The 27,856-nt window shown below is 36.9% G+C and overlaps 1 protein-coding gene across 3 annotated transcripts; it reads left to right on the top strand.

Annotated features, from left to right (window-relative positions):
- The first annotated feature begins 3,814 nt into the window (after positions 1-3,814).
- LOC110928558 (probable plastidic glucose transporter 2) lies at positions 3,815-26,976 on the top strand. Of its 3 annotated transcripts, none has more exons than XM_022171570.2 (14): positions 3,815-4,046; positions 6,276-6,430; positions 7,632-7,743; positions 9,378-9,445; positions 9,539-9,671; positions 10,351-10,450; positions 10,848-10,960; positions 11,351-11,444; positions 13,050-13,203; positions 19,223-19,366; positions 19,458-19,531; positions 21,131-21,219; positions 24,955-25,069; positions 26,529-26,976. In XM_022171570.2, exons 2-14 carry the CDS (start codon positions 6,340-6,342, stop codon positions 26,709-26,711), a joined length of 1,470 nt encoding a protein of 489 aa, XP_022027262.1. In that variant the 5' UTR covers positions 3,815-4,046; positions 6,276-6,339; the 3' UTR covers positions 26,712-26,976. The 3 variants fall into 3 exon arrangements, with proteins under 3 accessions (XP_022027262.1, XP_022027263.1, XP_022027264.1); XM_022171571.2 differs by having other exon boundaries at positions 3,841-4,046; positions 6,279-6,430; XM_022171572.2 differs by lacking the exon at positions 6,276-6,430 and having other exon boundaries at positions 3,841-4,046.
- The last annotated feature ends 880 nt before the right edge of the window (positions 26,977-27,856 follow it).

The following is a 27,856-nucleotide window of genomic DNA, read 5'->3' as shown; positions in this document are numbered from 1 at the left end:
TGAGGGTAGCGTTGCCTTCAAAAGAGGGACATGCCACTATAACTAAGATAATCTCTTATAAAACCCAAAGTGCGGAAATCATCAAAGGAAACATAAATGACGAGTTGGAACCAAGTGATTCTATCTGTTCTCCTTACTTCCCAAAGCAAAGGTTTTTTTTAGGTTGACTTTGGAAAGGCGCTAAATAGGCCTTTTATTTGTTTATTTTCTTCATTTTACTTAATTAAAAATCTTTTCTCAAAAATTTGGTTAGATTAGACGTCGACGATATTCCGGTATTAAAAGTTCTTGTGACCTTGGACGACCTCAGTATTTTACCACCACTATACTACGCCAACGACGGGTGCACTTGCCCTAACGTGTTGTAGAGAGTAATAGTTTTATATCGTGTTTTTATAAATTTAAAGCTTGATAAAAGAGTAAAAAGTACAAAAAATATATGGAAACTTCGTACACACTCGCAGACACGTCAATTACTTGTATGGGTCACTTGATAGTGACATCTATATGAAAATTCCTGAAGGATTTAAACTCCCTGAAACGTTAAGTTCAAAACCCAAAGAAATGTATTCAATCAAATTACAAAGATCTTTATATGGGTTGAAACAATCTAGAAGGATGTGGTACAATCGTTTGAGTGAGTATTTGATTAGCAAAGGTTATACAAATAATCTTATCTGTCCATGTGTCTTTATTAAGAAGACAATGTCAGGATACGTGATCATAGTTGTATATGTTGGTGATCTAAATATAATCGGGACGCAAAAAGAAATTCATGAAGCAATTATTCTTTTAAAGAAAGAATTTGAAATGAAAGACCTTGGAAAAATAAATATTGTCTTGGTTTATAGATTGAACATATGAGCAATGGAATACTCGTGCATCAAACGAATTATACTGAAAAGTTATTGAAACGCTTCAATATGGACAAGGCAAATCCTTTGAGCACTCCAATGGTCGTTAGAGCACTTAATGTCGAAAATGATCCATTTCGTCCTTGTGAGGACAACGAAGAAGTTCTTGGTCCAGAGGTACCATACCTCAGTACAATTGGAGCACTTATGTATCTTACGAATTATACGAGACCTGACATTTCTTTTGCAGTGGACTTGTTAGCAAGATTTAGTTCAGCTCCTACTAAAAGGCACCGAAATGGAATTAAGCAGATTTTTCGATATCTTCGAGGTACTGTTAGGCTTGTTTTATCCTAACAATTCAAAAGAAGGGTTAGTTGGTTATGCATATGCATATGCAGGTTATTTATCTGATCCTCATAAAGCAAAATCTCAAACTGGATATGTATTTATGAATGGAGGAACTGCGATTTCATGGCGTTCTCAGAAACGAACACTTGTTGCAACATCCTCAAATCATGCTGAAGTCATTGCGCTACATGAAGCTTCAAGAGAATGTGTATGGCTAAGATCTGTGTCACAACACCTAGTGACTTCTCGTGGGCTAGAGAAATATCAAAGTCTAACTCCTATCCACGAAGATAATGCCGCTTGTGTCTCTCAAATGAAAGAAGGGTATATCAAAAGTGACAGAACAAAACATATACCACCAAGATTCTTTGCATATACTCGGGACCTTATTAAAGACAATCAGGTCGAGATGAGATATGTTCAATCCAGCAACAGTTCAACCGATCTTTTCACAAAAGCACTACCTACAGCAACTTTCAGGAAACACGTTAATGACATTGGCATGCGTCACGTACGGAGAATGTGATTCCTTACAACTTGCAACTTGAGGGGGAGCTATAAACTCCACTCTTTTTCCCTTAGTTAAGGTTTTTTTCCCACTGGGTTTTTCTTTAGCAAGGTTTTTAATGAGGCAGTACTTAAAGACCCTGAAGTTTGCAAAGTGTCATCCAAGGGGGAGTGTTATGAATATTATATAGAGTTTACCATGTAAATCAAGATTTACCTCTAGATCTACCAAGCAAGTGGATGAACTCTTTGTCAAACTTATGGATAATGTACCATACTACTTGTCCATCAAATAGTTAATCTTGTCTACCAAATAGTTAATCTTTTTGTAGTAGTATAAATACTAGCTCAAGGTAGAAAAGAAATGCACATCATGTATACACTTTCATAAGTTATACAATTCTTTTCTTCTTACTCTTATAACATTTCTAAAGTTCTTAAAGTTTTATCACTAATCGTGTGTTAATTCTTGTTATATTATAACACATTTCTCTTTTACCAAATTACTGTAGCGAACATTTTTTTCTTTTATGTTTTTTTTTCTTTTTGATTTTTTTACTATTCTTAACTTTTAGTATTGTACTTACACCCTTTGGCTTTATAAAAACTTTGTAAAATGTCATTTTAACCCCCTCGAGTTGTACATGCTTATTTTTATGTACATGGGTCAAATATAAAACGTTTTACGTTCTTCAGATGATCTACGTTTTGGAAATACGTTTTCGTGCTTATTTTTATGTATTTTTTTTGTTGATCTATGTTTTGTCATATATAATACATTTTCATTAAATTGTTCAAGTTACTTTACGTTTCAACGCTACCGCAACATGAGATACCGTTTTTTAACTTAAAAGAAATACTATTTTTTACGTGTTTTATTTAAGTACATTTCGTTATAAATACAAGGTGGTTTATGGTGTTTTGACGTATTTTTTTCTTGGTAATAAGTGAGGTGAAATATAATACGTTTTTGTGCTTATTTCATGTATGTTTTCAGTTGATCTAGATTTAATGTAAGTTTTACTCAGAAACGAGTCAAATCAGATATTTAACTGTAAAAATTCAAATTACTCTAATTTTTGACCCGCCGCATTGCGGCGGGTCAAAATATACCAGTTTAAAAACAAATCTAATAATTATCAACAACTACAAACCCCAAAGTCGGCGGTAGGCGGGAATAGCCCTCCCCCTTCATTGGGCTAAATGGGCGGCAAATGTATAGTGCCAGGCAGCTGCCTGGCACTCCCCTATTGGCCCAACAAATTTACGATTTTATCCCCTTTAAAATTATGATTTTGCCATTAGTTAAAAATTATGTTTTTTCCCTCATTTAAAAATAAATTTACGCTTATACTCCGAGCTAAATATTTCAGTTTTGCCCCCGGTTAAAAATTATGATTTTGCCCCGTTTCAATTTACAGTTTCGCCGTTAGTTTTTTTTCCTTAAAAATACGATTTTCCCATCAGTTCAAAATTATGTTTTTACCCCCGCTTAAAAATAAATTTACGCTTTTACTCCCAGCTAAAAAATTCAATTTTGCCCTCGGTTCAAAATTACGATCTTGCCCCGTATAAATATATAGTTTTGCCATTAGTTTTTTTTCTCACAGCCAAGTTACGATTTTGCCCTCAACTTAAATTTACATTTTCTACATCGTTTTTGTTTGTTTTCCTGGTGACATTACAAGTTTGCCCCCGGTGTAAAATTACAGTTGTGCCGTCAACTTCCAGGCACTCCCCCGTTGGTCCATTTAATTTACGATTTATCCCTGAATTAAAATTATGCTTTGGCCCTCAGTTAAAAATTACGTTTTTCCCATCGATTTTAGTTTTTTAACCAAAACTATAAAAGTTTTTTGTTTTAATTGGTTTACTCGATTTAATTTATTTTCGTGTCAAGGAGTTGTCTAACACTTGTTCATTAGTCCTGAAAAATTACAGTTTTGCCCTGAGCCCAAAATTAGGGTCTCATCATTTTTTTTTGTTTTTTTTTTCCTAGCAAAATTACAATAGTCTTTTTTTTAATTGGTTGAGAATTACTTGGTAATCGCCCCGCAACACGGGCGACTAGTTTAAAAACAAATCTAATGATTCTTGCTGCCATGTCGAATGGTGCAGAAAACAACACGAAGTAGCATTCGGCGCACCATATTATGACACGTGTCCGGCGCATTAAAGCAAACACCGACTTCCTCCGCGTACATCTAAAGCAATTAATGCCTGGTGAATGAATCTTCTCGAACTTGTGATTACAGTGACTACTGACACCTGCGATTCAGCTCTTCGCATCTCATTCTCCGTCCGATTCTTCCAATAATCACAAGAAATTGTTAGGTAAGCAGCTTCGACTCTGTAACTGCTTCAAATTCGAACCTATTCGATCGGTTTTTACAAGTTTTCTGGATCTTACGACACACGATTGATGAAACGGCGTAGTAATTGATATCTGATTGTTGAAATCGGAATGTGTAGTTTTAATTGTAACTTGCTTCAGATTTGAACTTATTAACGGCGTAGTAATTGACATCTGATTGTTGTTTTTGCTTCGAATTTGTACGTATTTGATAGATTTGCTGTTGAATTGTTGAAATCTGAATTTGTAGTTTCGATTTTGTAACTTGTTTCAGATTTGAACTGGTTCGATCATGTTTTACAAGTTTGTCTTGATTTTACGGCGCACAATTGATGCCAATTGATATCTGATTGTTGTTACTTGCTTTAGGTTTGTAAGTATTTGTCGGTTTTTTGGTAAATTGTTGAAATCGAAATGTGTAGTTTGATGTTCTAGTGTGGTAGATCTAACATTCTAACCTCTTCGTGTTGATATGATTGAATTTCGTGGATAATGTTGCGTTAGAATTTGTAACTTGCTTCAGTTTTGAACTTATTTGATAGGTTTTTTACAAGTTATTTGGATCTTATGACACACGGTTGATGCAAATTGATATCTTACTTTTTTGTTTTTTTGCTACTTGCTTCGGATTTGAACTTGTTAGATCAATTTTTACGAGTTTCTGGATTGACGATGCACAATTGATGCAACGACTAGTGATTGATATCTGATCGTTGAAATCGGAATGTGTAGTTTCGATTGTGTAACTTGCTTCAGATTTGAACTTATTAGATCGAATATTAGAAGTTATTTGGATTTTACAAGTTATCTGGATTTTACTATACACGATTGATGCGATGGCCTAGTGATAAGTTATCTGGATTTTACGATACACGGTTGATGCGATGGCGTAGTGATTGATATCTGATTGTTGTTACTTGCTTTGAATTTGCACATATCTGATTGATTTTATGTTGAATTGTTGAAATAGGAATGATTTTATGTTGAATTGTTGAAATAGGAATGTGTAGTTTCGATTTTGTAACTTGCTTCAGATTTGAAGTTTTGAACTAACTAGATCTGTTTTTACTTGTATAGGTTTTACAATGCAACAACATAGTGATTGATGTCTGATTGTTGTTACTTGCTTTGAGCTTGTACGTATTTGATTGGTTTTTTGCTAAATTGTTGTAATTGGAATGTGTAGTTTCGACTTTGTAACTTGCTTCAGATTTGAACTTATTAGATCGGTTTTTATAAGTTGTATAGATTTACGACGCATGATTGATACGGCGTAGTGATTGATATCTGATTGTGGTTACTTCCTTCGGATTTGCACGTATTTGATCGATTTTATTGTTGAATTGTTGAAATTGGGATGGTGTAATATGAGTGTAAGTTGATGTTTTAGTGTGGTAGATCTAACAGTTAAACCTGTGCGTGTTGATATGATTGAATTTCGTGGATAATGTTGTGTTATGGAAGCTTTAATTTTGTAAGTTGTTTGAAATTTGAAATTATTTGGTTTTCTTTTTTACAAGTTATCTGAATTTTACGACACACACTTGATGCAATGATGTAGTGATTGGTATCTGATTGTTGTTAGTTTGTTACTTGCTTCGGATTTGCATGTATTTTGGTCGATTTTTTGTTAAATTGTTGAAATCGGTACGTCTAGTATGAATGCAAATTTAATGTTCTAGTGTGGTAAATATCACATTCTAACCCCTGGTATCTGATTGTTGTTACTTGCTTCGAATTTGCATGATTTTGTCAATTTTTTGTTAAATTGTTGAGACCGGGATGTGTAGTATGATTGTAAATTTGACGTTCTAGTGTGGTAGATCTAACATTCTAACCCGTGCGTGTTGCTATTATTAAATTCCGTGGATAATGTTGTGTTAGAACTTGTACCTTGGCGACTTCGATTTTGAACAGTATATCAGGCTATCAGCTAGGTTAAACTTTAAGCCGACAGAACTTGTGTTATGTGGGGCAATCATTATCTTTAAACATGAACGAGATGTCTAGAATATCTAGATAGTTACTGTTTATTATTCTACAAACTGAAGGGCTAGAATTATGGGAGGCTTCTAGAGTTCTCTACAGTTCTTGAAGCCTCTTGAGTAGTGTATAAGTTTCTGGAATTTTCTATAGGTTAATGTGCTCATAAGATTAGTGTTATGACGCTGGCTAGATTGACAAATGACATTTTGTTTCTGTGGGTTCAGTAGTAGCTGTCTTAAGAGTCATCCAAGTTGTGCAATTTGTCATCAGTTTTGGATTTTGTGTGCCATGCCGGCACTCCCAAACGTTGGTGCCTCTATGTACAAGAGAATGCCGTCTAGGGACGGTACAAATTCAGTTGATCTAGAAGATGATTCTGGTAAATATCTGATTTTATATAATTTTTCTATACCTTATGGATATGTTTTCTGCTGTTGGAAAGGTATGCAAAACTTTTGTGGATATAAACGTTACAAAATACATGTTTTGCATTTTGACTTGTATAAATTGTATATACCTTAAAGGCAAACATATAGAATTAATTGGGTTTCAAATTTAAAGCAAGTATTCCACCATCATTAACATGCCACCACCATCTCTATTCTTAAGTCATTTCTACTTGTATGCTTAAGTAATTACCATAAGATAGTTGTAGGATGCTTTAGGTTTACTGTTCATTTATTCTTATTACATGTAGGAGATCCAATTTGAGAAGCACTATAATTATAAATTGACTTTGGAAATAAAAAAAAGGTTCCTTCATATGGTTGGACTTAGGGATGTGCAAAAAAACGAATTAACCGAACAGGAAAAACCTAACCGACTCAAAAACCAGTGGGTCGGTTAATTTTTTTTCTGAAAACCGAAAGTAGTGGGTCAGTTATTGTTATCAACATTTCCATACCCGCCATAACCGAATCGAACCGACATGTAGTAAAATCCTTGTCGGATTTTGGACTTGTCACCATTTTTCCAATATTTGATGTTTTTGGTTGAACATTTGTTAGAATTTATAAGTTATATTATATCGTTTGTTTGAATTTATGGATTCTGTCATATCATTTTGTTTGAATATTCGGCAATATTATCCGTTAGATGTAATTTTTAATACTATGTAATATACTAATATATAGAAATGTGTAATCACAATTTAATCCATAGTTGAAAAAAATTTTGAACTATTTTTAGGTGGGCCTAAATTCACGGTTAACCGACTCACAACCGACCCGCTATAACCTTCAAACCGATTAACCAAAACTGCCATAACTGTTTGGTTATGGATATGATTATCCATTAACCGACATCACGGTTATGGTTATGATTTTGAGCGAAATCCGACCCAAACCGACCCATGCACACCCCACTTGGACTTTTAAGCGAGTTGTGTCATTAGAGCACAATATTCTTGTGTATTTGGCGATTTGACAAAAAAAAACTTTGAATCTAAAGAAGCTAGGGGTTGCCATTGAATTTATGCCACTACAATAATACCTTATTGTGTCAATTTGCTTTCTAATTGATCTTTACAATCGCAATAGTTTGGGGGACATAGTGCTAAAAGTTTTGTTTGTTTTGTGTAGAATATTTGCAGGATGATATGGTCCAAGAGTATACAGATCCACCTTTAAGACATTCTTTGCCTCATGTGCTTGTGGCATCTATAGTCTCTTTTTTATTTGGTTACCATCTTGGGTTAGTTCTCAACCTAAACATCTCTTGTTTTTATTTTTCCTCCACTCCTTACAAACTTATATAGTTATATATGAGCATGCTTCTATATTGAATCCAAACTAGAACCCCCTTGAAGAATGGAATAATTTATAAATTGGATCTGATTTGAGGTTATTTTGCAAAAAAATGTGAGTTCTTTTAGGGTGAATCTCATATTCCCCTCTCAAAAAGTCAGTAATATCGTATATATCCAACTTACAAGTTGAATAACTTGTACACATTGACTAATGCATAGTTGACCAGGGTAAGGATAGTGTAAAAAGGGCCTAAAGTGTGAGAAGTGTATTATAACACTATATATAATACTATATAACACCCTATAAACACCGTATAACAATATGTAACACCATATAATACCATATAACACTATGTAACACTATATATCATTATATAACAAATATAACACTATACATCTATCATAGGCATGCTATCAGACAACCTATAGTGTTATATTTGTTATATAATGATATATAGTGTTACAAAGTGTTATATAGTATTATATGGTGTTACATATTGTTATACTGTGTTTATAGGGTGTTATATAGTATTATATATAGTGTTATAATACACTTCTCACACTTTGAGCACTTTTTACAGGATCCTCTACCTAGTTGACCAAATATGGTTTTATTGAGTTTAGGAGAGGGGAATATGAGTTTCAACCTTTTTTTTTAATTTTCTTATTTGGTTTGGAGGACGCCAGTTGCCAAATAGGCACAACATTATGTTCTTGTTAATTTTTCAACCCATTTATTTTTTATTTTGTATTCACACCCTCTTCATATTTTGATATATACACATCATGGTGCAACAATACCCATTATCCCCTTTATTTTCCTTTTAATTACAAAAATGTCATTCACTCACATACTTAACTTCTTCTTCTTTATGGCATTTTTTGTAATTTACTCTTTTTTGAGTGGCATTTATAACCATTTCACAAGTTTTGACCACTAAGGTTTTGGTTCTTACCATTTCGCCCCCCTCAACTTTTGTTAGTTTTTTAACTTTTTCTAAACAACTTACATTCTTACTCCTTGAATTATAATAAATGTATTAAGCATCCCCTAAACTCTAATAAAGTTATCATTACCCCTATTAAACCGTCTTACACTGGTAAAATGCTACAATATTTTTTTTTAAGTTTCAAATTAATCCCTTACACTTTAAATAATATAGGCCTTTAACCCAATAGTTTTAGTTTCCTCTTATAACTTTCGTTCGTTAGTTTTTTTACAACTAAATTCGCAGTATAATTTTTTTAGAAAACGGACCAATCCGGTACCCACCGAAAAAATTTATTAATTTACCTTTACGTTATCTAAAATTGATGTTTTAAAACCGGTCATTATTAACTATAACAAGTTGGTTTTGAATATTGTAATGTAATGTAATATAGTAGCTTAAAGAATTGCTCTTTATGGTTTGGTTCGTACACGGATTCCCCGCTGCAACACGCGGTGGGGAAATCCTAGTTTTGATTAATTCGCATAGTTTGTTGAAGTTTGACGCAAATATCAATAATTTCTGTAAAGTGGTAAACCATGTAGCAAGAAACTCAAAAGTTTGTGTAAATTGTGTTCCTATACGTGCAGGGTAGTAAATGAACCACTTGAAAGTATATCCCATGATCTTGGTTTCAACGGGAATAGCTTGGCTGAAGGTATTTGTTTTACATTTTCTAATACGTCGATCTTGTATCTTGTTATTTGTGTATAAACTAAGTTTTGTGAGTTTTTGTCCAATGTAAATGAAGGTCTGATAGTTAGTACGTGTCTTGGTGGCGCCTTTGTGGGGTCCCTGTTCAGTGGTTGGATTGCTGATGAATTTGGGCGCCGCAGGACGTTTCAGTTATGTGCTTTGCCTATGGTCATTGGTGCTGCTTGTAGGTAATAATATTTGCAACAACAATAATGTATTTTCTTGACTCTTGACACATAGTATAAATGATATGTCTGACTGTGCTTTCAATGTCTAAAACTAGTAAATTTCCCCTGCGTGTTGCAGCGGGAATCCAGTCAGTGTCAGTTCAGTTCGTTACGGTATCCATACAGTACCGACACTCAGTATAGCAACCGAAAGGAAAAACTCAAAAAGTACAATACCGACAATCGGTATAATTAACAAACGCAAGTTACTTGAAGTATACGGGTGGGATTGAAAGTTAAGAAAAACACCCAAAAAGACAAAAACCACAAAAAGTGGCTCATTTTAACGTGATAGGGCGGCTGAATTTTAGCACCACCTAACTATTTAAAGTACAGGGGTGCGATTGAAAGTTAAGAAAAACACCCAAAAAGACAAAAACCACAAAAAGCGGCTCTTTTTAACGTAGATGAGGCGGCTTATATTAGCAAAAGGAGATGGTGCATTTTAGCACCACCTAACTATTCACAAGAATTAACTTTGTTATATATAATAATAATAATACTTCTTAATAAGACAAAAATAGAGAAAGTTTGTGGACTATAATGAAAGTTTCTCTATTATGTATAAAAACTTACTCAACGGTGATTTTTTTATCAATAAAATGCATTTATGAGAGATATTAATAATTAATTGTTTCAGTGCAACAACCAATAGTTTGACTGGGATGCTACTTGGGAGGTTCATTGTTGGAATCGGGCTGGGTATCGGTCCACCTGTCGCAGCGCTCTATATCACAGAGGTTAAGCAGCAGTGCAGCACTACTTGTTTTTGCATACGGGTTTGGGGGGTCGGGTTACCGGTTAAAACTAGTAGTTTTGTGTTGGGTCTAAACACTTTCCTCCAGTTTTTCACTTTTTTGTTAATGATTAGCGCGTCAAATATGATGGAGAGAATATCTATCGTTTCAATTGTAATCTAATTTTTGAATAAATAATTTAGAAGGTTATGTGCATTAAACGTACATTCTGGGTGACTTCAAGTCTTTACCCCATTTGAACTGTTTCTGTTAAGCTCAGTTTTTCATACTACTTGTTTGGCCCGTTAAGAGATGCAACATAACCCGTATAGACCCCTTTATAAGCAGACGGGTTTATATATTCCACCTGTAACATTTTTTTAATTGTGGTTTCTTGCAGGTTTCACCTCCTTCAGTGCGTGGTACTTACGGTAGCTTTATTCAAATTTCAACATGTTTAGGGTTGTTAGGGGCTCTTTTGATAGGGATCCCTGTCAAGAGTATCTCAGGCTGGTAAGGAAATAAAACAAATTTAAAGTAGAGTAAATTACTTTTTGAGTCCTTGTGTTTTAGTGGTTTTAACCACTTGAGTCCAAAATAAAAAAATTTTAACATCCTGAGCGCTCATTTCATAACGTTTTTGAGTCCAATTTTGTTCATTTTATAACGTTTTGAGTCCATTTTTGTTAAAAATTTGGACTCAAAAGGTTAAAAAATGGACCCAAAAGGACTCAGAAGGTTGTAATAAAAGAGTCTAGGGACTCGGGGCGTTTAACATTTTGATTTTGGACTCAAATGGTTAAAACCACTAAAACACAAGAACTCAAAAAGTAATTATTATCATGATTTTTTATATTTTAAAAAGTTGTATTTCAAATTCATCATTTGAATCTATGTGTTCAGGTGGCGTATTTGCTTTTGGTTATCTACTATTCCATCTACGGTGCTTGCTCTTGCTATGATATTTTGTGCAGAGAGTCCACATTGGCTTTACAAGGTTTGTTTTCATCTTTTTTGTTGTTTACATGAGATGGTTTATCTTTTTTCCTCTTTGTATGTTCATGATTGTGTATGTGTTCTTATGTGTGCATATTTGTTAAGGGTGTTAAAAGATAACGAAACCAGAAACACAAGATCCGTACCAAATTTTAGGTGAACCTTTTATTATTTCTTCCCAAAAAATTTGGTTTAAATTCATGAATTTTGCGTTGCAATTGTTAAACCAAAACTAGTAAAATTACCCGCGCGTTGCGGCAGGAGTTTGGTCAACATTGGTTCGGTTCACTACAGTATCGATACGATGCTGGCACCCAGTATAACAACCAAAAGAGAAAAACATAAAATTAAAGTCGAAAGAAACGGTTGTTGAAGTTTAAGGGACTGTTTAATAACTTTATTAAGGTCTAGGGTCTAAGAAATCATCATCATCATCATATCATCATACTCGGTAAATCCCACAAATAGCAAAGCTAAGGCAGGTGGGTAGATGTAGACAGCCTTACCTCTACCCCGTAGGAACAGAGAGGCTGCTTCTAGGGTCTAATAAGTAAACTGAGTGAACTACATGGGTTGAATGTGTAAAGGGTGATGCTATTCATCAATACACACCTTTTAATACATATATATATATATATATATATATATAATCGAGATCTTTTTTTTCAAGTTTAGCCTCTTCTGTTGTAAGTTAAAGCTGAATTAAATAGGAGAAACTGCAGAAATTAAGATTTTTATATGCAACTTTCTGAGTCTTATCTTGTTTTTTATGATCTTTTGTTCTAAACATTAAATTAAACTAAAAAGCATCAACTGTTTAAAAGTTGTTTATTTGAATTTATAGTATCTCAAAAAAATAAATCAGTGATCTTTTTACGAAGTTGAAGTATGTATGAGATGGTTATTTGTTTTTGGATTTTGATGAGGTTGGAACATAAAAGAATTATCATTTTTTTTATTTATATTTTATAATTGATTTTTTTTAATCATGTACTCATTAATTAAATCTGTTATTTGGTTTACCTTCTAGCTGAACTGAAATATGGATATACCAGTTAAGTACATTTAGTTCGTTCACCTACTATTGACAAACCTAATTTATTATCTAGAGTAAATTACTTTTTGAGTCCCTGTGTTTTAGTGGTTTTAACCACTTGAGTCCAAAATCAAAAAGTTTAACGCCCTGAGTCCCTAACCGCTCATTTTATAACGTTTTGAGTCCAATTTTGTTCATTTTATTACGTTTTGAGTCCAATTTTATTAAAAAAATGAACTCAAAAGGACTCAAAAGGTTATTAAAAAAAAGCATCTAGGGACTCAGGGCGTTAAACATTTTGATTTTGGACCCAAATGGTTAAAACCACTAAAACACAAGGACTCAAAAAGTAATTTACTCTATTATCTATATATATGTGGCCGTATATGCTCATTTACCGAGTATGATGATGTGTCCGTATATGCATGTCAGTGTAAACACAAAACAATATGTGTTTCTTGAATCTAAAGAATCTTGTATGTTCTGTTTTACAAGCATAGGGCATCTTACTTGCGTGTAATATTATTATGTGCTAATGCTTTTAATGTGATTTTCTTTAATGTTACATAGAGGGGAAGAAACACAGAAGCAGAGGTGGAGTTCCAGAAACTTCTAGGACCTGCAAACGTCAGATCAGCAATGGCAGAGCTTTTGAATTCTGACAAGGTGGATGAAAATGATACCGTTAGTATTTCAGAACTGATTTACGGGCGTCATTTTAGAGGTAACTGTGAACTTTAAGATTTAGATTAATGCTAGGAACACTAAAATTATGTAGATTTCTTTTTGCAACACTATTTTACCCCAAATTTGGTGCAACTATTCGTCACGCCAATTTTCATGCTTCAACACCACTTATCACATCAATTTTCATGCTTCACTTATAACACACAAGAAGTATAAACTAAATTACAGAGGATGTATGATTAAAATAAGGTAAAGTGCACGAATAGTCCAAGTGTTTTTTTCAAAATTTTGGATTTGGTCCCTAGCTTTCTAAAAGTACGAGCATGGTCCCCTATGGTTTGCACTTTGTAACGCAATTAGTCTCCAGCCAATAAATCTAAAGGTTTCAGGAGGTCCAAGTTATGTACTAAATGCATTACAAAGTGCAAATCACAGGGACCATCCATGTACTTTTGGCAAAACTTGTGGACTAAATGTGTTACAAAGTGCGAACCACAAGGACCATCCTACTTTTGGAAAGCTAGGGACCAAATCCCAAATTTTGGAAAACCACAGGGACTATCCATGTACTTTATTCTTAAAACAATTTCATTGAGACCTTTAAACTATGTACCATACCATAGTTGTCAATAGCGATCGCTATAGCGCGCTACGTAGCGTATAGGTCTAGGCTCGCTATTAGGGTTGTAGCGATAGATAGCGATAATAGCGGCAATTTTTTTAATATAAATAGCAATTAAATATAGCTATAAAATAGCTGGATTTTAGTTTTTTGTTAAATATACACGTAAAATAGCATATATACCAGGGTATTTTTATTAGCGGGAATATCTTTACATTAATTGTATTTGACTATAGAATTATTATTTCCATAAATTGTGCATAGTTAGCTCCTGTAATCTCTCCTAGTATCTTGTATATATACTCGGTCATTCTCAATGAAATTCATTCAAGTTTTGACATTTCACATGGTATCAGAGCCGATACCTTGCTGATACCCCTGCAGTCTCTTCTCGGATTTCGATCCATTTTTTTTTTCAGGGTTTCGACCCTCTGCACCTACTTCCAGCCAACCCCTTCATCCCTGTTCACCTTTCTTTTCGCCTCTGTCACCCCTGTTTTCAATGGGTGACAAAACTGACACCTCTTCCAACACCACCAAACCTTCGGTTCCCCTACACCCTGTCTACACAGTCACAGACATCACCAAAAAGGTTCGGATTCTTGATGGTGTCAAGGTCACGTACTCCGCGTGGGTGAAGCTTTTCAACCTTCACGCACGTGGGTACGAGGTCCTTGACCATATCACCAATGACCCGCCTGCTAAAGACGACCCTACCTATGCTCAGTGGATGAAGATCGACGCGGTTGTGCTCCAATGGATTTACAGTACTCTATCTGATGAGTATGTTCTTCGTGTTCTTGAAGAACCATCCACGGCTCTCCAAGCTTGGAACCGTGTGAAAGATTTGTTTCACAATAACAAAGGCCCTCGTTGTGCAGCCCTCCAATCCCGGTTTGTTAATCTTAAACTCAGTTCGATGTCCTCCCTGGAAGCCTACTGTCAGGCCCTTCGGGACCTGGCGGCTCAACTAGATGATGTTGGCAGCCCAGTCAACGAGCAAACCCTTGTTCTGCAACTTGTCAGGGGCTTGCCTCGTGAATACGACACCATTGGATCCATCATCAACCGCGAACTCCCTTCGTGGAATGAAGCCTGTGAAATGCTTCGAGGTGACCTAGAGAGACAGACTGCTCGTGATGGAAACACACCAACTTCAGAGGTTCATGCTGCTGTCCAACCTAATAACCCACCTGCTCGTAACACCCGTGACAACCCACCTGCTCGTAACACCTCTGGCCCCTCCCGATTTGGTCGGAACTATGGTCCCAATCGTCGTGGCGGACCACGTCATGATAACCCTACCCACAACCAATCAAATCCAAACCCTAACACGAACCAGCCCTATGGTAATACGGGTCAGACTCACTACCGATCTGGTGCTGGGTCCGGCTCCAATACCCGAGGCCAATCCAACCGCCACCCTGCTCACAACACCTGGAACCCTTCCTTTTACCCACCGATGCCACCACCCTACTGGCCAAACTCTTTCTGGACCACATCGCCACCTCCATGCCCCTACCCAACCCAACCAGGTTGGGTCTCACCATGGACAGCCCCACAGCAGCTGGCTTCCAACCTCTCTGACCAGTCTGCCCCTCAGGCTCACATAACTGATGTAAACCCACTTGAACCAACAGAGCTTGCTGAAGCTTTTAACACCATGGCATTGGAACCCGAAGCCCCCACTTGGTTCATGGATACTGGAGCATCAGACCATCTCACTCGGGACTCGGGTATGATTTCTCACTCGTGTGATTATTCTATTAAAAATGTGTTGGTTGGAAATGGCAATCGGTTACCAGTTATTGGATCGGGTCATACCAATTTACCCTCCACCTCTAAACCACTCCAACTTAAACACATACTACATACACCCAACATTATTAAGAACCTAATTTCTGTCAGAAAATTTACCCGTGACAATTGGGTGTCTGTCGATTTTGATCCTTTTGGTTTTTCTGTGAAGGATTATCCGAGTGGGACGATCCTGAGTCGCCACGACAGTACCAGTAATCTTTACCCGCTCACAGCTCTCAAACCACCTGATGCATCCGCTTTTGTCTCCACCAGCTCTCAAGGTTCCTGGCACAACCGCCTTGGACATCCTGGTTTACATGTCCTTGACCATTTAAATAAAAATCCAACCCATCACCGATTCCCACCTCCACTGGTCCGACCCACTCGACCCATCCCATGATCACTCGGTCTCGTGACGGGACAACCAAACCAAAGGCACCCTATAACCTCAATGTTGAGACAATCTCCCCACTACCCAAATCACACATTGATGCCCAATCTGATCCAAACTGGTCTGATGCTATGAAGACCGAATACACTGCTTTAATAGATAATAACACGTGGGATCTTGTGCCTCGGCCTCCCGACGCCCACATTATCCGGTGTATGTGGCTCTTTCGTCACAAGTTTCATGCTAATGGTACACTAGAAAGATATAAGGCCCGTCTTGTAGTAAATGGAAAATCTCAACAAGTTGGCATTGATTGTGATGAAACTTTCAGTCCAGTAGTTAAACCTACTACTATTCGCACAGTTCTTAGCATAGCTGTTTCACGATCATGGCCTATACATCAGCTAGATGTTAAGAACGCATTCCTACATGGGGACCTTAATGAAACAGTGTACATGTTTCAACCACCAGGGTTTGTTGACGAACGTAATCCTAAGTTTGTGTGCAGGTTAAATAAATCACTCTATGGGCTTAAACAAGCACCTCGAGCATGGTACCACCGGTTCGCCACTTACATCATTCGTTGTGGATTTAGGACATCCACATCTGACAGCTCTTTGTTCATTTACAAAAAGGGCAACGACATAGCATATCTACTTTTATACGTTGACGACATTGTTCTCACTGCATCTAATGATCGTCTATTAGATCACTTTATTACAGCTATGTCTCGAGTCGTCACAAGTTTCATGCTAATGGTACACTAGAAAGATATAAGGCCCGTCTTGTAGTAAATGGAAAATCTCAACAAGTTGGCATTGATTGTGATGAAACTTTCAGTCCAGTAGTTAAACCTACTACTATTCGCACAGTTCTTAGCATAGCTGTTTCACGATCATGGCCTATACATCAGCTAGATGTTAAGAACGCATTCCTACATGGGGACCTTAATGAAACAGTGTACATGTTTCAACCACCAGGGTTTGTTGACGAACGTAATCCTAAGTTTGTGTGCAGGTTAAATAAATCACTCTATGGGCTTAAACAAGCACCTCGAGCATGGTACCACCGGTTCGCCACTTACATCATTCGTTGTGGATTTAGGACATCCACATCTGACAGCTCTTTGTTCATTTACAAAAAGGGCAACGACATAGCATATCTACTTTTATACGTTGACGACATTGTTCTCACTGCATCTAATGATCGTCTATTAGATCACTTTATTACAGCTATGTCTCGAGAATTTTCTATGACTGATCTTGGCAGGCTACATCACTTCTTGGGTATTGAAGTCACTCACAATTCTGGAGGTCTCTTTCTCTCACAGCGTGCATACATACAAGATATTCTGCGTAGGGCCAAAATGGACAATTGCAAGCCATGTCACACACCTGCTGATACTCATTCAAAGCTCAGCGCTGCCAATGGGGCACCACTATCTGATGGGACTTTGTATCGCAGCCTTGCAGGTGCTTTACAATACCTTACTTTCACTCGTCCAGACATCTCCTATGCTGTACAACAAGTATGTCTGTTCATGCACGCCCCAAGAGAGCCTCACTTTGTGTACCTCAAGCGTATTCTTCGCTATCTCAAAGGTACAGCTGACCATGGTCTTCACATATCCTCCTCCAAGACAACCAATCTCACCGCCTATTCCGACGCTGATTGGGGGGGTTGCCCGGACACTAGACGATCTACATCTGGTTACTGTGTCTTCCTCGGGGATAATCTAGTTTCATGGTCCTCCAAGCGCCAGCCCACCATCTCGCGCTCAAGTGCTGAAGCAGAATACAGAGGGGTTGCGAACACTACAGCTGAGTTATCTTGGATTCGCAACCTTCTACTCGAGCTTCATCTACCCGTCACACAGGCGTCAATAATTTACTGTGACAACATTTCAGCCATGTACTTATCTCAAAATCCTGTCCAGCATCAACGCACCAAGCACGTTGAAATTGACATTCACTTCGTAAGAGAAAAAGTTCGCCTTGGTGCAGTTCGGGTCCTACACGTTCCCACAGAATACCAATACGCCGACATATTCACAAAAGGACTCCCACGCCTTCTATTTGAGCGCTTCAAGTCCAGTCTCTGCATTCGGCCGGCTACTGCTTCGACTGCGGGGGGCTATTAGCGGGAATATCTTTACATTAATTGTATTTGACTATAGAATTATTATTTCCATAAATTGTGCATAGTTAGCTCCTGTAATCTCTCCTAGTATCTTGTATATATACTCGGTCATTCTCAATGAAATTCATTCAAGTTTTGACATTTCACAATTTTGATATAATATATGTATAATTTTTTTGCTAGTGTATCGCTATTTACAAAATAGCCGCCCGCTATTTATCGCTATCCGCTATGTAGCATATAGGTACCTTATCGCTATTTGTCGCTATTCACCGTTAACAACTATGTACCATAATGAGTATGGGTTTTTAGTCCTTTTATTATTCAATTGTAGTTGGGAAAAATTACAAGTTTTGTCCTTTATCTTAATAGCACTTATCAGGCGGTGTCCTTTTTAACGAATTTTGACAAGTTTTGCCCTTTACAAGGAATTTTGTTGAACGTTTTGTCCTTTAGGCTTAACACAGTTAGATTTTCTTGTTAAATCTTGTCACCCAAGGGTATTTTAGTCTTTTTACCCATTTATTTCAAGAATCAACCCTAAAGTATTTTGTTTTATTTTTTTAAATAATATTAAATAAATGGGTAAAAAGACTAAAATACCCTTGGGTGACAAGATTTAACAAGAAAATCTAACTAAGTTAAGCCTAAAGGACAAAACGTGCAACAAAATTCCTTGTAAAGGTCAAAATTCGTTAAAAAGGACACCGCCTGATAAGTGGTATTAAGATAAAGGACAAAACTTGTAATTTTTCCTTGTAACTGTTAACAATGAGTTGAATATTTTTAATATTTGAGTAAATTATAAGATATTAAAATTGTTTCTTTTTTTTAGAGGGAACAATAATATTTCCTAATAAGTTAGTGTGTAAATCTAAATTATCTAGTGTAAACACCTTAAATTATCTATTTCGGTTGGAAGAGATGGTTAAACGAACAAAAGTGGTGAATCGCTAATGTTACAATTTGGTGCATACATCGGATTAGAAAATAAATTTGATGTAAATCATATTCCAAGACTATGCAGTTTTTTACACCAAAATGGTGTAAATATTTGGTACATACACTGCAAAACGCATTGTTATTCACTTTCTCCTTTTGCAGTTGTGTTTATTGGATCAACCCTGTTTGCTTTACAACAGCTATCAGGAATAAACGCCATATTTTATTTTTCTTCAACTGTATTTCGAAGTGCTGGAGTTCCTTCAAACCTTGCAAACGCCTTTGTCGGGATTGTCAACCTATTTGGTAAATCATCTGTGTGTGTCATATACTTTGTTGTTAATAGACATAAACAGAAGGGTCAAATTGCTCACATTGAATGTTAACACTCATTCAGGATCTATCATTGCACTTCTTCTTATGGATAAACTTGGGAGGAAGGTTCTCCTTCTATGGAGCTTCTTTGGCATGGTAAATTTTATCACACCTTGTTTTTTAATGCATAATGTAGATTGCTATGTAGTATGTACTATAGATAAGGGTGTTTGGATGTGTGTTTCAATGATTATGTCAATAACCAAAATCAAAATAAAACGGTTGTAGAAATCTAGAAGATAGTGTTTGGATGTGCTTTTGTTTGTTGAAATTGGAATATTGAGATATCATACACCATCTATTTCTCTCGGTTCTAGGGATGCCATTGGGCGTAGTATGGGACAGGTTTAGGTACTTCCGATTATAAAATTGCATCCCATACGCGGCCCTATACGGCCAGGACTTTGGTTACACATTACTTATTACCCATTAGGTTCGCGGATATACCCATTTATGGTTTTATGACGTTAAAAATTACTCATTGAGACGCCTGCTACCCGAAACCTGATCATAAACTTTCTCAAAAACCGACTTGAAATATCAAATACTCGATTACATGTATAACATTTCTATAACTATTATAATTTCAAGTTGAGTAAAATGCCATTTTCGTCCCCGAGGTTTGGCCAGTTTTGCGACTTTCGTCCAGAGGTTTGTTTTTTCGCATCTGGATCCAAAAGGTTTGAAATCTTGCCATTTTCATCCGGCTCGTTAACTCCATCCATTTTTCTCCTTTACGTCGAGGGTATTTCCGTCTTTTTTGTTAACTTAAAGGGAAATTAAGTTCTTTTCGAGGGTATTTGGTCTTTTTACATTAAGTGAAAAAGACCGAACTGCTCTTTAAGTTAACAAAAAAATGGAAATCCCTTGATTTAACAGAGAAAACTGGATGGAGTTAACAAGCTGGATGAAAATGGCAAGCTTTCAAACCTTTTGGATCCAGCTGTGAAAAAACAAACCTTTGGACATAAGTCGCAAAACTGACCGAACCTTAGGAAAGAAAATGGCATTTTACTCTTTCAAGTTTCTAACAACATCAGCATACTATTTATCATATCTTTTAAGATAATATATTATTGTAGGGGTAAGGATAGTGTAAAAAGGGCCTAAAGTGCTCAAAGTGTATTATAACACTATATATAATACTATATAACACCATATAAACACCGTATAACAATATGTAATACCATATAACACTATACATCCATCATAGACATGCTATCAGACAAACTATAGTGTTATATAATGTTATATAGTGTTACATAGTGTTATATGGTATTATATGGTGTTACATATTGTTATACGGTGTTTATATGGTGTTATATAGTATTATATATAGTGTTATAATACACTTCTCACACTTTGAGCACTTTTTACAGGATCCTCTACCTAGAATCCTATTATTGTATTATATTTTGAGTAACCGGGTGGGCATCCCCTAATAGTATTTAGGCTAATACCATACCCGTCCTGTACCCGTGAAAGTTATAAAACTATTTCCATACCCTATTGTTTGGGTTCGTTTTCTATCCCTACTCCTATCGGTATTTGGTTTAGTACCTGCATTGTTTTTTTAACTGTGTAGACTGTAGACATTAAACCTGATAATGTATTTAACTAATTGTGAAGTATGTAAAAGTATATGAAAATTATAAACTCATGTGCTTTCATGTTGCCTGTATTTTATTATTTCAGGCTGTGTCTACAGTCTTTCAAGTAATTGCAGCAGGTCTGTTTTCATCAACATCTGGAGCTCTTTACCTCTCTGTTGGTGGCATGCTAATGTAAGATTCTATACCTTTTACGCTAATCCGTATGATCTGAATGATGAAAATCCCAAAAGACAATCTTGGTAATCAGTATTGTATTATTGTGATTAATAATGATAATTACTTAGGGTATATAAAGACATAATAATTACACATACAACCCTCTAGAATAATCTAATGTATATTTACTGTCTAATATTCCCCCTCAAGCTAAGGCTGAGAAGCGACCTATAGCTTGGAGCCTTGGACCTAAGCCAAATAAATCGTTGTGAAGGCAGCGGTTTTGTAAACACATCAGCAATCTGGTCATCTGTCTTTATAAATTGAACACTAAGTTTCCCTTGCGCAACCTTCTCTCGAACAAAGTGAAAAACAACTTCCACATGCTTTGTTCGCGCGTGGAACACTGGGTTTGCTGACATATACGTTGCCCCTAAGTTGTCACACCATAACGTGGGAACCGAAGGCAGTGGAATACATAACTCTCTCAATAGTGTTTCAAGCCAAGAGAGCTCAGCAACCGTATCTGCTAATGCCTTGTACTCGGATTCTGTAGATGATCGAGACACAATCCGTTGTTTACGAGCGGACTAGGAAACTAGGTTTGAACCAAGATAGATAGCAAATCCCCCGGTGGATCGACGGTCATCAGGGCATCCAGCCCAATCTGCATCTGAAAAGGCATGTAGATTAAAAGAGGCATCCGTGTATGCATGTAAAAGAGACCCCGAGTAATGTTGTATCCAAAGACTGTATTCCGAAGGACCCTGTAAATACCGCAATATCCGTTTAACAGCCGACCGGTGATTTGTAATAGGGGAGTGCATAAACTGAACGACTTTGTTGACTGCATGGGCAATATCAGGCCGTGAAAGGGTGATTGGGCCGAGGGTGAAGAGTTGTCAGGTGTGATGGAATGGACAGTGTCGAGAACAGTATGAGGATTAAGGTAGTGGTCAGTAGGGAGGTGATGACGGAGTAGAGGTTGTAGTTGGTGTGAACGGAAATGATTGTTCATCAAAGCGAACATGCCTAGCAATGTAGATACGATCGGGGTCTGTATCTAAGCACCGGTAGCCATGATGGGATGTGCTGTATTCGAGAAAAACACAAGGCATGGATCGAAAATCCATTTGTTACCCACACCTTCGTGCTTATTGTAAGCACGAAGGTGTGGGTAACACCAACACCCAAAAAACCCGAAGGAAGGAAAAAATCTGGTTTGTGACGAAAGACTTGTTCAAATGGAGAGACCTTGGAAATGGTTCAAGATGACATCCGATTAATTAGATAAACCGTCGTGTGTTGAACGCAAAATGCCAAAAACGTTGTGGAACGTTGGATTGTGCAAGAAGGGTGATGATAGCAATCGGTTCGGTAACGGCTAGGAAAATTAAAACTCTAAATAAAACGGATAGATCTAACGGTCTCTTGTGATACAGACACACCACACAAGAAATCGATTAGGGCAAACTAAACGAGAATCAAGATACAGATACACCACTTGATTCTAATCTAGGCTCCAAGAACACCATTCAAGTTGCCACACTTGAACTAGCATGGAAGAATTAATTACTCTCAAAATCCATTGAGAAAATTAACACACAAATTTCAAACTCATAAAAAACTGCCTCTTCTTTTAGCAAGTACGATTACATATAGGAAAGATAAAAATAACTAACAACCCATGTTCCTATATTAAAGCTAGTAACTAAACACTTTTCAAATGAAAATAACTGACGTACATAAAATGCATTGAAAAGAAAATAAAATACTAGAAAATTAAAGTAAGCTAGCCTAACATGTGAGCTTGGGTGTTTGCATGGGTATTCAACATGATTTGTGCGCATCCATCCTAACCCGACTCACCCATTTTGACCGACTATTGGAACGCGGGTTTTGGTTAGATTGTACCTACGGCTAGCGGTTTCGAATAGCCGGTTGGTCGCCTATCAATGGGAATTACTAAAACTGTTGGTGTAAAAGGCCTGTGAGGATGGTTGTGTTATCGGTTGGACTTGAAGACCAAGTTGACCAAGCATTTGTTGAATGGCATGAATGTTAGTGGATGATACCACAGGGTTCTTTGAGGCAGGCGAGTTGGTAGAGGCAGCAGCAAAAGCCTGAACTGAAGTAACTTCTGGTGAGGATTTCTTGATCATATAGTCATGGTCTGATAACAGACCGTTAAGTTCAGAAAAGGCTGTTGGAAACTGGCGAGTGAGAAGCTGTGCGTGAAGAGTGTATTCCCTTGAGGCCGTGTGTGTAGGCGCATTCTAAAGAAAGCCATAATTCCTTGGATGTAGTGCTGCTTGTAACATGCTAGAAAGACGCTTCAAAAATTGTTGAGACCAGTAGCATTCGAACATGAGCATCATTAGATACCCAGGTCTGGTAGTTCGGGTTCGATTTTGGCTGTGGGGCGGTATCCTTGTCGGAGGCTGCTGACAGGTGTAATGGTGGCTGACGGACATGGTATGGTGCCATCAACATAGCCGAAGAGATTGTTGGTTACAAGGAACGGTTGTAACATTGCCTTCCAATACCCATGATTGGTAGGTGAGGGTTTGAATCTGAATTTGTGAGAATTGTAGGTGGTTTTATCAACTGAGGAGAAGGCTGCTAATAGAGCCATTGTATGATGACAGAGGAAGTCGGAGATGTTGTGTGTGAAGGGTGGTGGTTGTCGCCGGAAATAGGGTTTAGGGTATATAAAGACATAATAATTACACGTGCAACCCTCTAGAATAATCTAATGTATATTTACTGTCTAAAACCAAATATTGACCAACTGAAAGTCTTGAGGTTTAATTTCTGGAAACTCTTTTGGTGATGTAAATATTAGATGGTAGGGTCGGGTCAAACCTGTATATATTCATCTTGCAAATTTAACAAGTAGTTTTAATTTTTATGCTAAAACTTAGTACAACAACTGTTATTTAAGTTTTTAATAAAGAAACTTTGGAGGTTGTATAGAGTAAAGCCATGAGTTCAATTTGGGTCACTTTAAATTAGGGGCAACTATTCTTGACGGCTGATGTGCCCCGAAATCCGACACAAATAAAAATAGGTTTTGGGTCGACTAACCTGACTCATTTAAAAACGGGTGGGTTCAGGTTGACCCGTATTAAAAACAGGACGGGTTTGGGTTGACCCGTATAAAAAACAGGTTGACCCGTTAACCCATTTAAGTATTTAAAAAAGAAACTTTTTTTTTGTTTTTGTTTTTGTTTTTTCCATTTTCCGTTTTACATTGTTAGCCATCATAATGTTAGTTTTGTCACACCATATTATCTACTTGTCCCACTTAATACTCTCCATTTAACACATTGACATTACTGATAAGCCGCTTACAACCCAACAACCCACTTATAACTCGTCAACATATATTACTCAGTTATAAAAATGGGTTAAACGGGTCATGTTCGGGTTGACCCGAGTTTATGTCTGTGTGGGTTAGGGTTGAAACCTTTGACACGAATGGGTCAGGTTCAGGTTGCACATTTCAACCCGCAAACCGTCAACCCGCCAACCCAACTCGATTGACACCCCTACATTAAATACCTCCGACTTGTTTGACCTGTTTTCTTTTTAGGTATATGTTTTTCTTCACCCTACTTTTAGTAGCTAACTATAAACCCAAATCAACATGTTATCACATAAGTGTATTGAAATTATGGCATCTGCTTTAAATGCTTCGTTTTATATTTTAAAAAAAATGTAAAATTCATAGCACGTGTGTCTCTGCAGGTTTGTGTTTTCATTTGCTATTGGAGCTGGTCCTGTTCCTGGTCTCCTCCTCTCAGAAATATTTCCAAGCCGAATAAGAGCAAAAGCCATGGCCTTCTGTATGTCTGTGCATTGGGTAACACACTCTACGCAACTCATTTTATTTGATTTTTGACATTTTGTGGTGGTAGTAGCTAAATGGATGGGTCAGGTTTTTACGGGATGGGTTGGGTTGACCCAAAACACTTTCTGATCTAGTACTTATATTTCTTTTCCTTAAATATTTAGTCTGACAAATTTTAGTGCAGAAGTTATACTATATCATGATAGTGTGAGGTTCATTGGGGAACACTTAAAAAGTGGGGAACCGACTCAAACTAACTCCGATTGGACTCATTCCAGCGGCGTTGGAACCGTCTCGTCGAACCCTAACTATGATCTCTTAACCCTAAACCCTAAATCATAACCCCTAAACCCTAAATATATTAGGGTTTGGCTTTTAGGGTTTAGCTTTAGGGTTTAGCCTTAGGGTTTAGCTTTAGGGTTTAGAGTTTAGCTTTAGGGTTTAGGGTTTAGCTTTAGGGTTTAGAGTTTAGCTTTAGGGTTTAGGGTTTAGCTTTAGGGTTTAGCTATAGGGTTTAGCCTTTTTAGGGTTAAGCTTTTAGGGTTTATAGTTTAGATTTTACGGTTTAGCTTTTAGATTTTAGCCTTATTTTTTAGCTTTAGGGTTTAGGAGTTAGGATTTAGGGTTTAGGGTTAAGAGATCTTAGTTAGGGTTCGACGAGCCGGTTCCAACGCCGCTGGAATGAGTCCAATCGGAGTACGTTTGAGCCGGTTCCCCGCTGTTCCCCACTTTTTTTAGTGTTCCCCAATGAACCATCCCCTATCATGATAATCTATTTTTTTAATAAAGGCTGCTAGTTTTATATATTCCTTTCAAACGTAGACAATTCTGTTTTTACTGTTTTAAATTTAATATAATAGTTATCATTTTAAAACGCTAAATAGTAGATAAAACGAAACCAGTTACTTATAACCTTCCATCATTATGTATGACCTTATTAATGTTCTTATTTGTCGAGCACCTTATTTATTTTAGGGACAATTTCATACATACTCATGATATCTTATTTATCCGACGAAAAAGTTAATATCAAATATACTCATTCATAATACTAAAAGTTCTATATTTACTCATTTCGTTAATTAAAATTTTGTAATTGACCATTGTAGCCTTTTGTTTCTCCTTACACTCCAAACTCATATCCTAATGCAAGTTTTGAGGGAAGGGTATAAATGTCATAAATCAAAAATGAGTATATTTGATGTTATGATTTTTTTTCCGGGCAAGTGTTTCCTTCGTTTTATTTACTATGGAAACTCCACGGGTAAATATAAGAATTTAGTTTTTAATTTAATTTTAGTGTTTTTACCTTTGTGCATTTGATTCGGCATAACGCATAATGGAGTTAACCTGTTTTGCAAGTCATTTAGCCGGTCTGGTTCCATGCCCATGCAAAGCCCTAATCGTTCTTTTTTTTGTTTACGAGATTTTACACATTTAAAAACACTTTTGGCATGTGTTGGATTATTAGGTGTTCAATTTCATGGTGGGTTTACTATTCTTGCGTTTGCTGGAGCTAATGGGCCCGCAACTGCTGTACGCGATGTTGGGCACGTTTTGTTTGATGGGGGCCGCATTTGTAAAAAGAAACGTGATGGAAACAAAAGGAAAAACGCTACAAGAAATCGAGATCGCTCTTTTGCCACAAGATTAGGTCAAAGTTTGACCCATTTACGCCTAATGTAAGTTGATGGCATAGCTGCTTGTTCATCTTGCATAAGCAAGTTCCACAACAGAGCCATATATGTAAGTGTGTTTGCTACTCTATTAGAAAAGTTATTAGAAAGATGGTTTGTGTAAAGTAACACCAAGTTCGATTGACATGTGTGCGAGCGTTTGCGCGCACCCTTATGTGTGAGATGCTAGAAAGTTGTACGGCTTTTCAGAGATGGTAAAATGGATGGGTCAGATTGCCAAAACAGGTTTTTGAGAGGAGACGGTTGGTCTTTTATTGCGGCTCTTATTCGGGTTTGGTGAGAACCTGTATAACTTAATGCATTGCATTATGCGACAAAAAAGGGATAACCACGTCTAAATGTATTGAATCTGACATGTATCGTAGCAAAACAACACGATAAGTGGAATCGATCTCTTAAGTTTTGGAACATTGACATTCACATAAAGATACAATAAGCCCAAATTGTGAAACCAAACTGAAGTCAAGCTGGTAGTAATGGTTGGGTTTTAATTTTTGACGCTTTTGTTTTGATATAAAATGGGCAAAAACTGTTGCTAAGTGTTTGATTCATGGTTTGATATACAAAATCGTCAAAACCGGACTGTGAAAACTGACCCCCCCCCCCCCCCCAAAAAAAAAAAAAATCCCCTTGAAACCATACTCGTATACGACTTGAATCCCTCTACCAAATCTCAAAACCTAACAGGAACATACATATTACTAGCACTTTAACCCCTCTGAAAGTAATAACCCTGACCCTGATCACTCCACCAAATGCTAAACCTATGAATCCATCTGCCATGGATCTAAACAATAACCATGGGTGGTAGGGGAGATTAAAGACGAGAGAGCGATGGTGGTTTGTGGCACGGCTTCGAAAGGAGGGTTGAGTAGGTAGTGGCGAAGCTTGATATTTCCGACCAGGGGAGTCGAAAACATATATACCTAAAAGTAATTATAAAACCGGAGGGTCGAAAACGTATATACCTAAAAAATTCTACACGAAAACTACATACCGGATACTACTGAGCAAAAAGTTCGGGGGATCGCCCCCCCCCCCCCTCTCCTGTCCTGCGCCCATGTGAGTAGGGATCCTACTTTCGCTAGTTACATATATTTGA

Source organism: Helianthus annuus, chromosome 3 (assembly GCF_002127325.2).
Source record: "Helianthus annuus cultivar XRQ/B chromosome 3, HanXRQr2.0-SUNRISE, whole genome shotgun sequence".
NCBI lineage: Eukaryota > Viridiplantae > Streptophyta > Magnoliopsida > Asterales > Asteraceae > Helianthus > Helianthus annuus.
Note: the sequence above shows the minus strand (reverse complement) of the source record. Positions and strands in the feature narration are given on the sequence as shown.

Bases quoted from the DNA above. Each gene is read 5' to 3' on its own strand.
- LOC110928558 (XM_022171570.2), top strand. From the start codon at position 6,340: ATGCCGGCACTCCCAAACGTTGGTGCCTCTATGTACAAGAGAATGCCG. The intron at 11,445-13,049 runs GTTTGTTTTCAT...AATGTTACATAG, and splicing joins GTCCACATTGGCTTTACAAG to AGGGGAAGAAACACAGAAGC. The intron at 19,532-21,130 runs GTAAATTTTATC...TTATTATTTCAG, and splicing joins TATGGAGCTTCTTTGGCATG to GCTGTGTCTACAGTCTTTCA.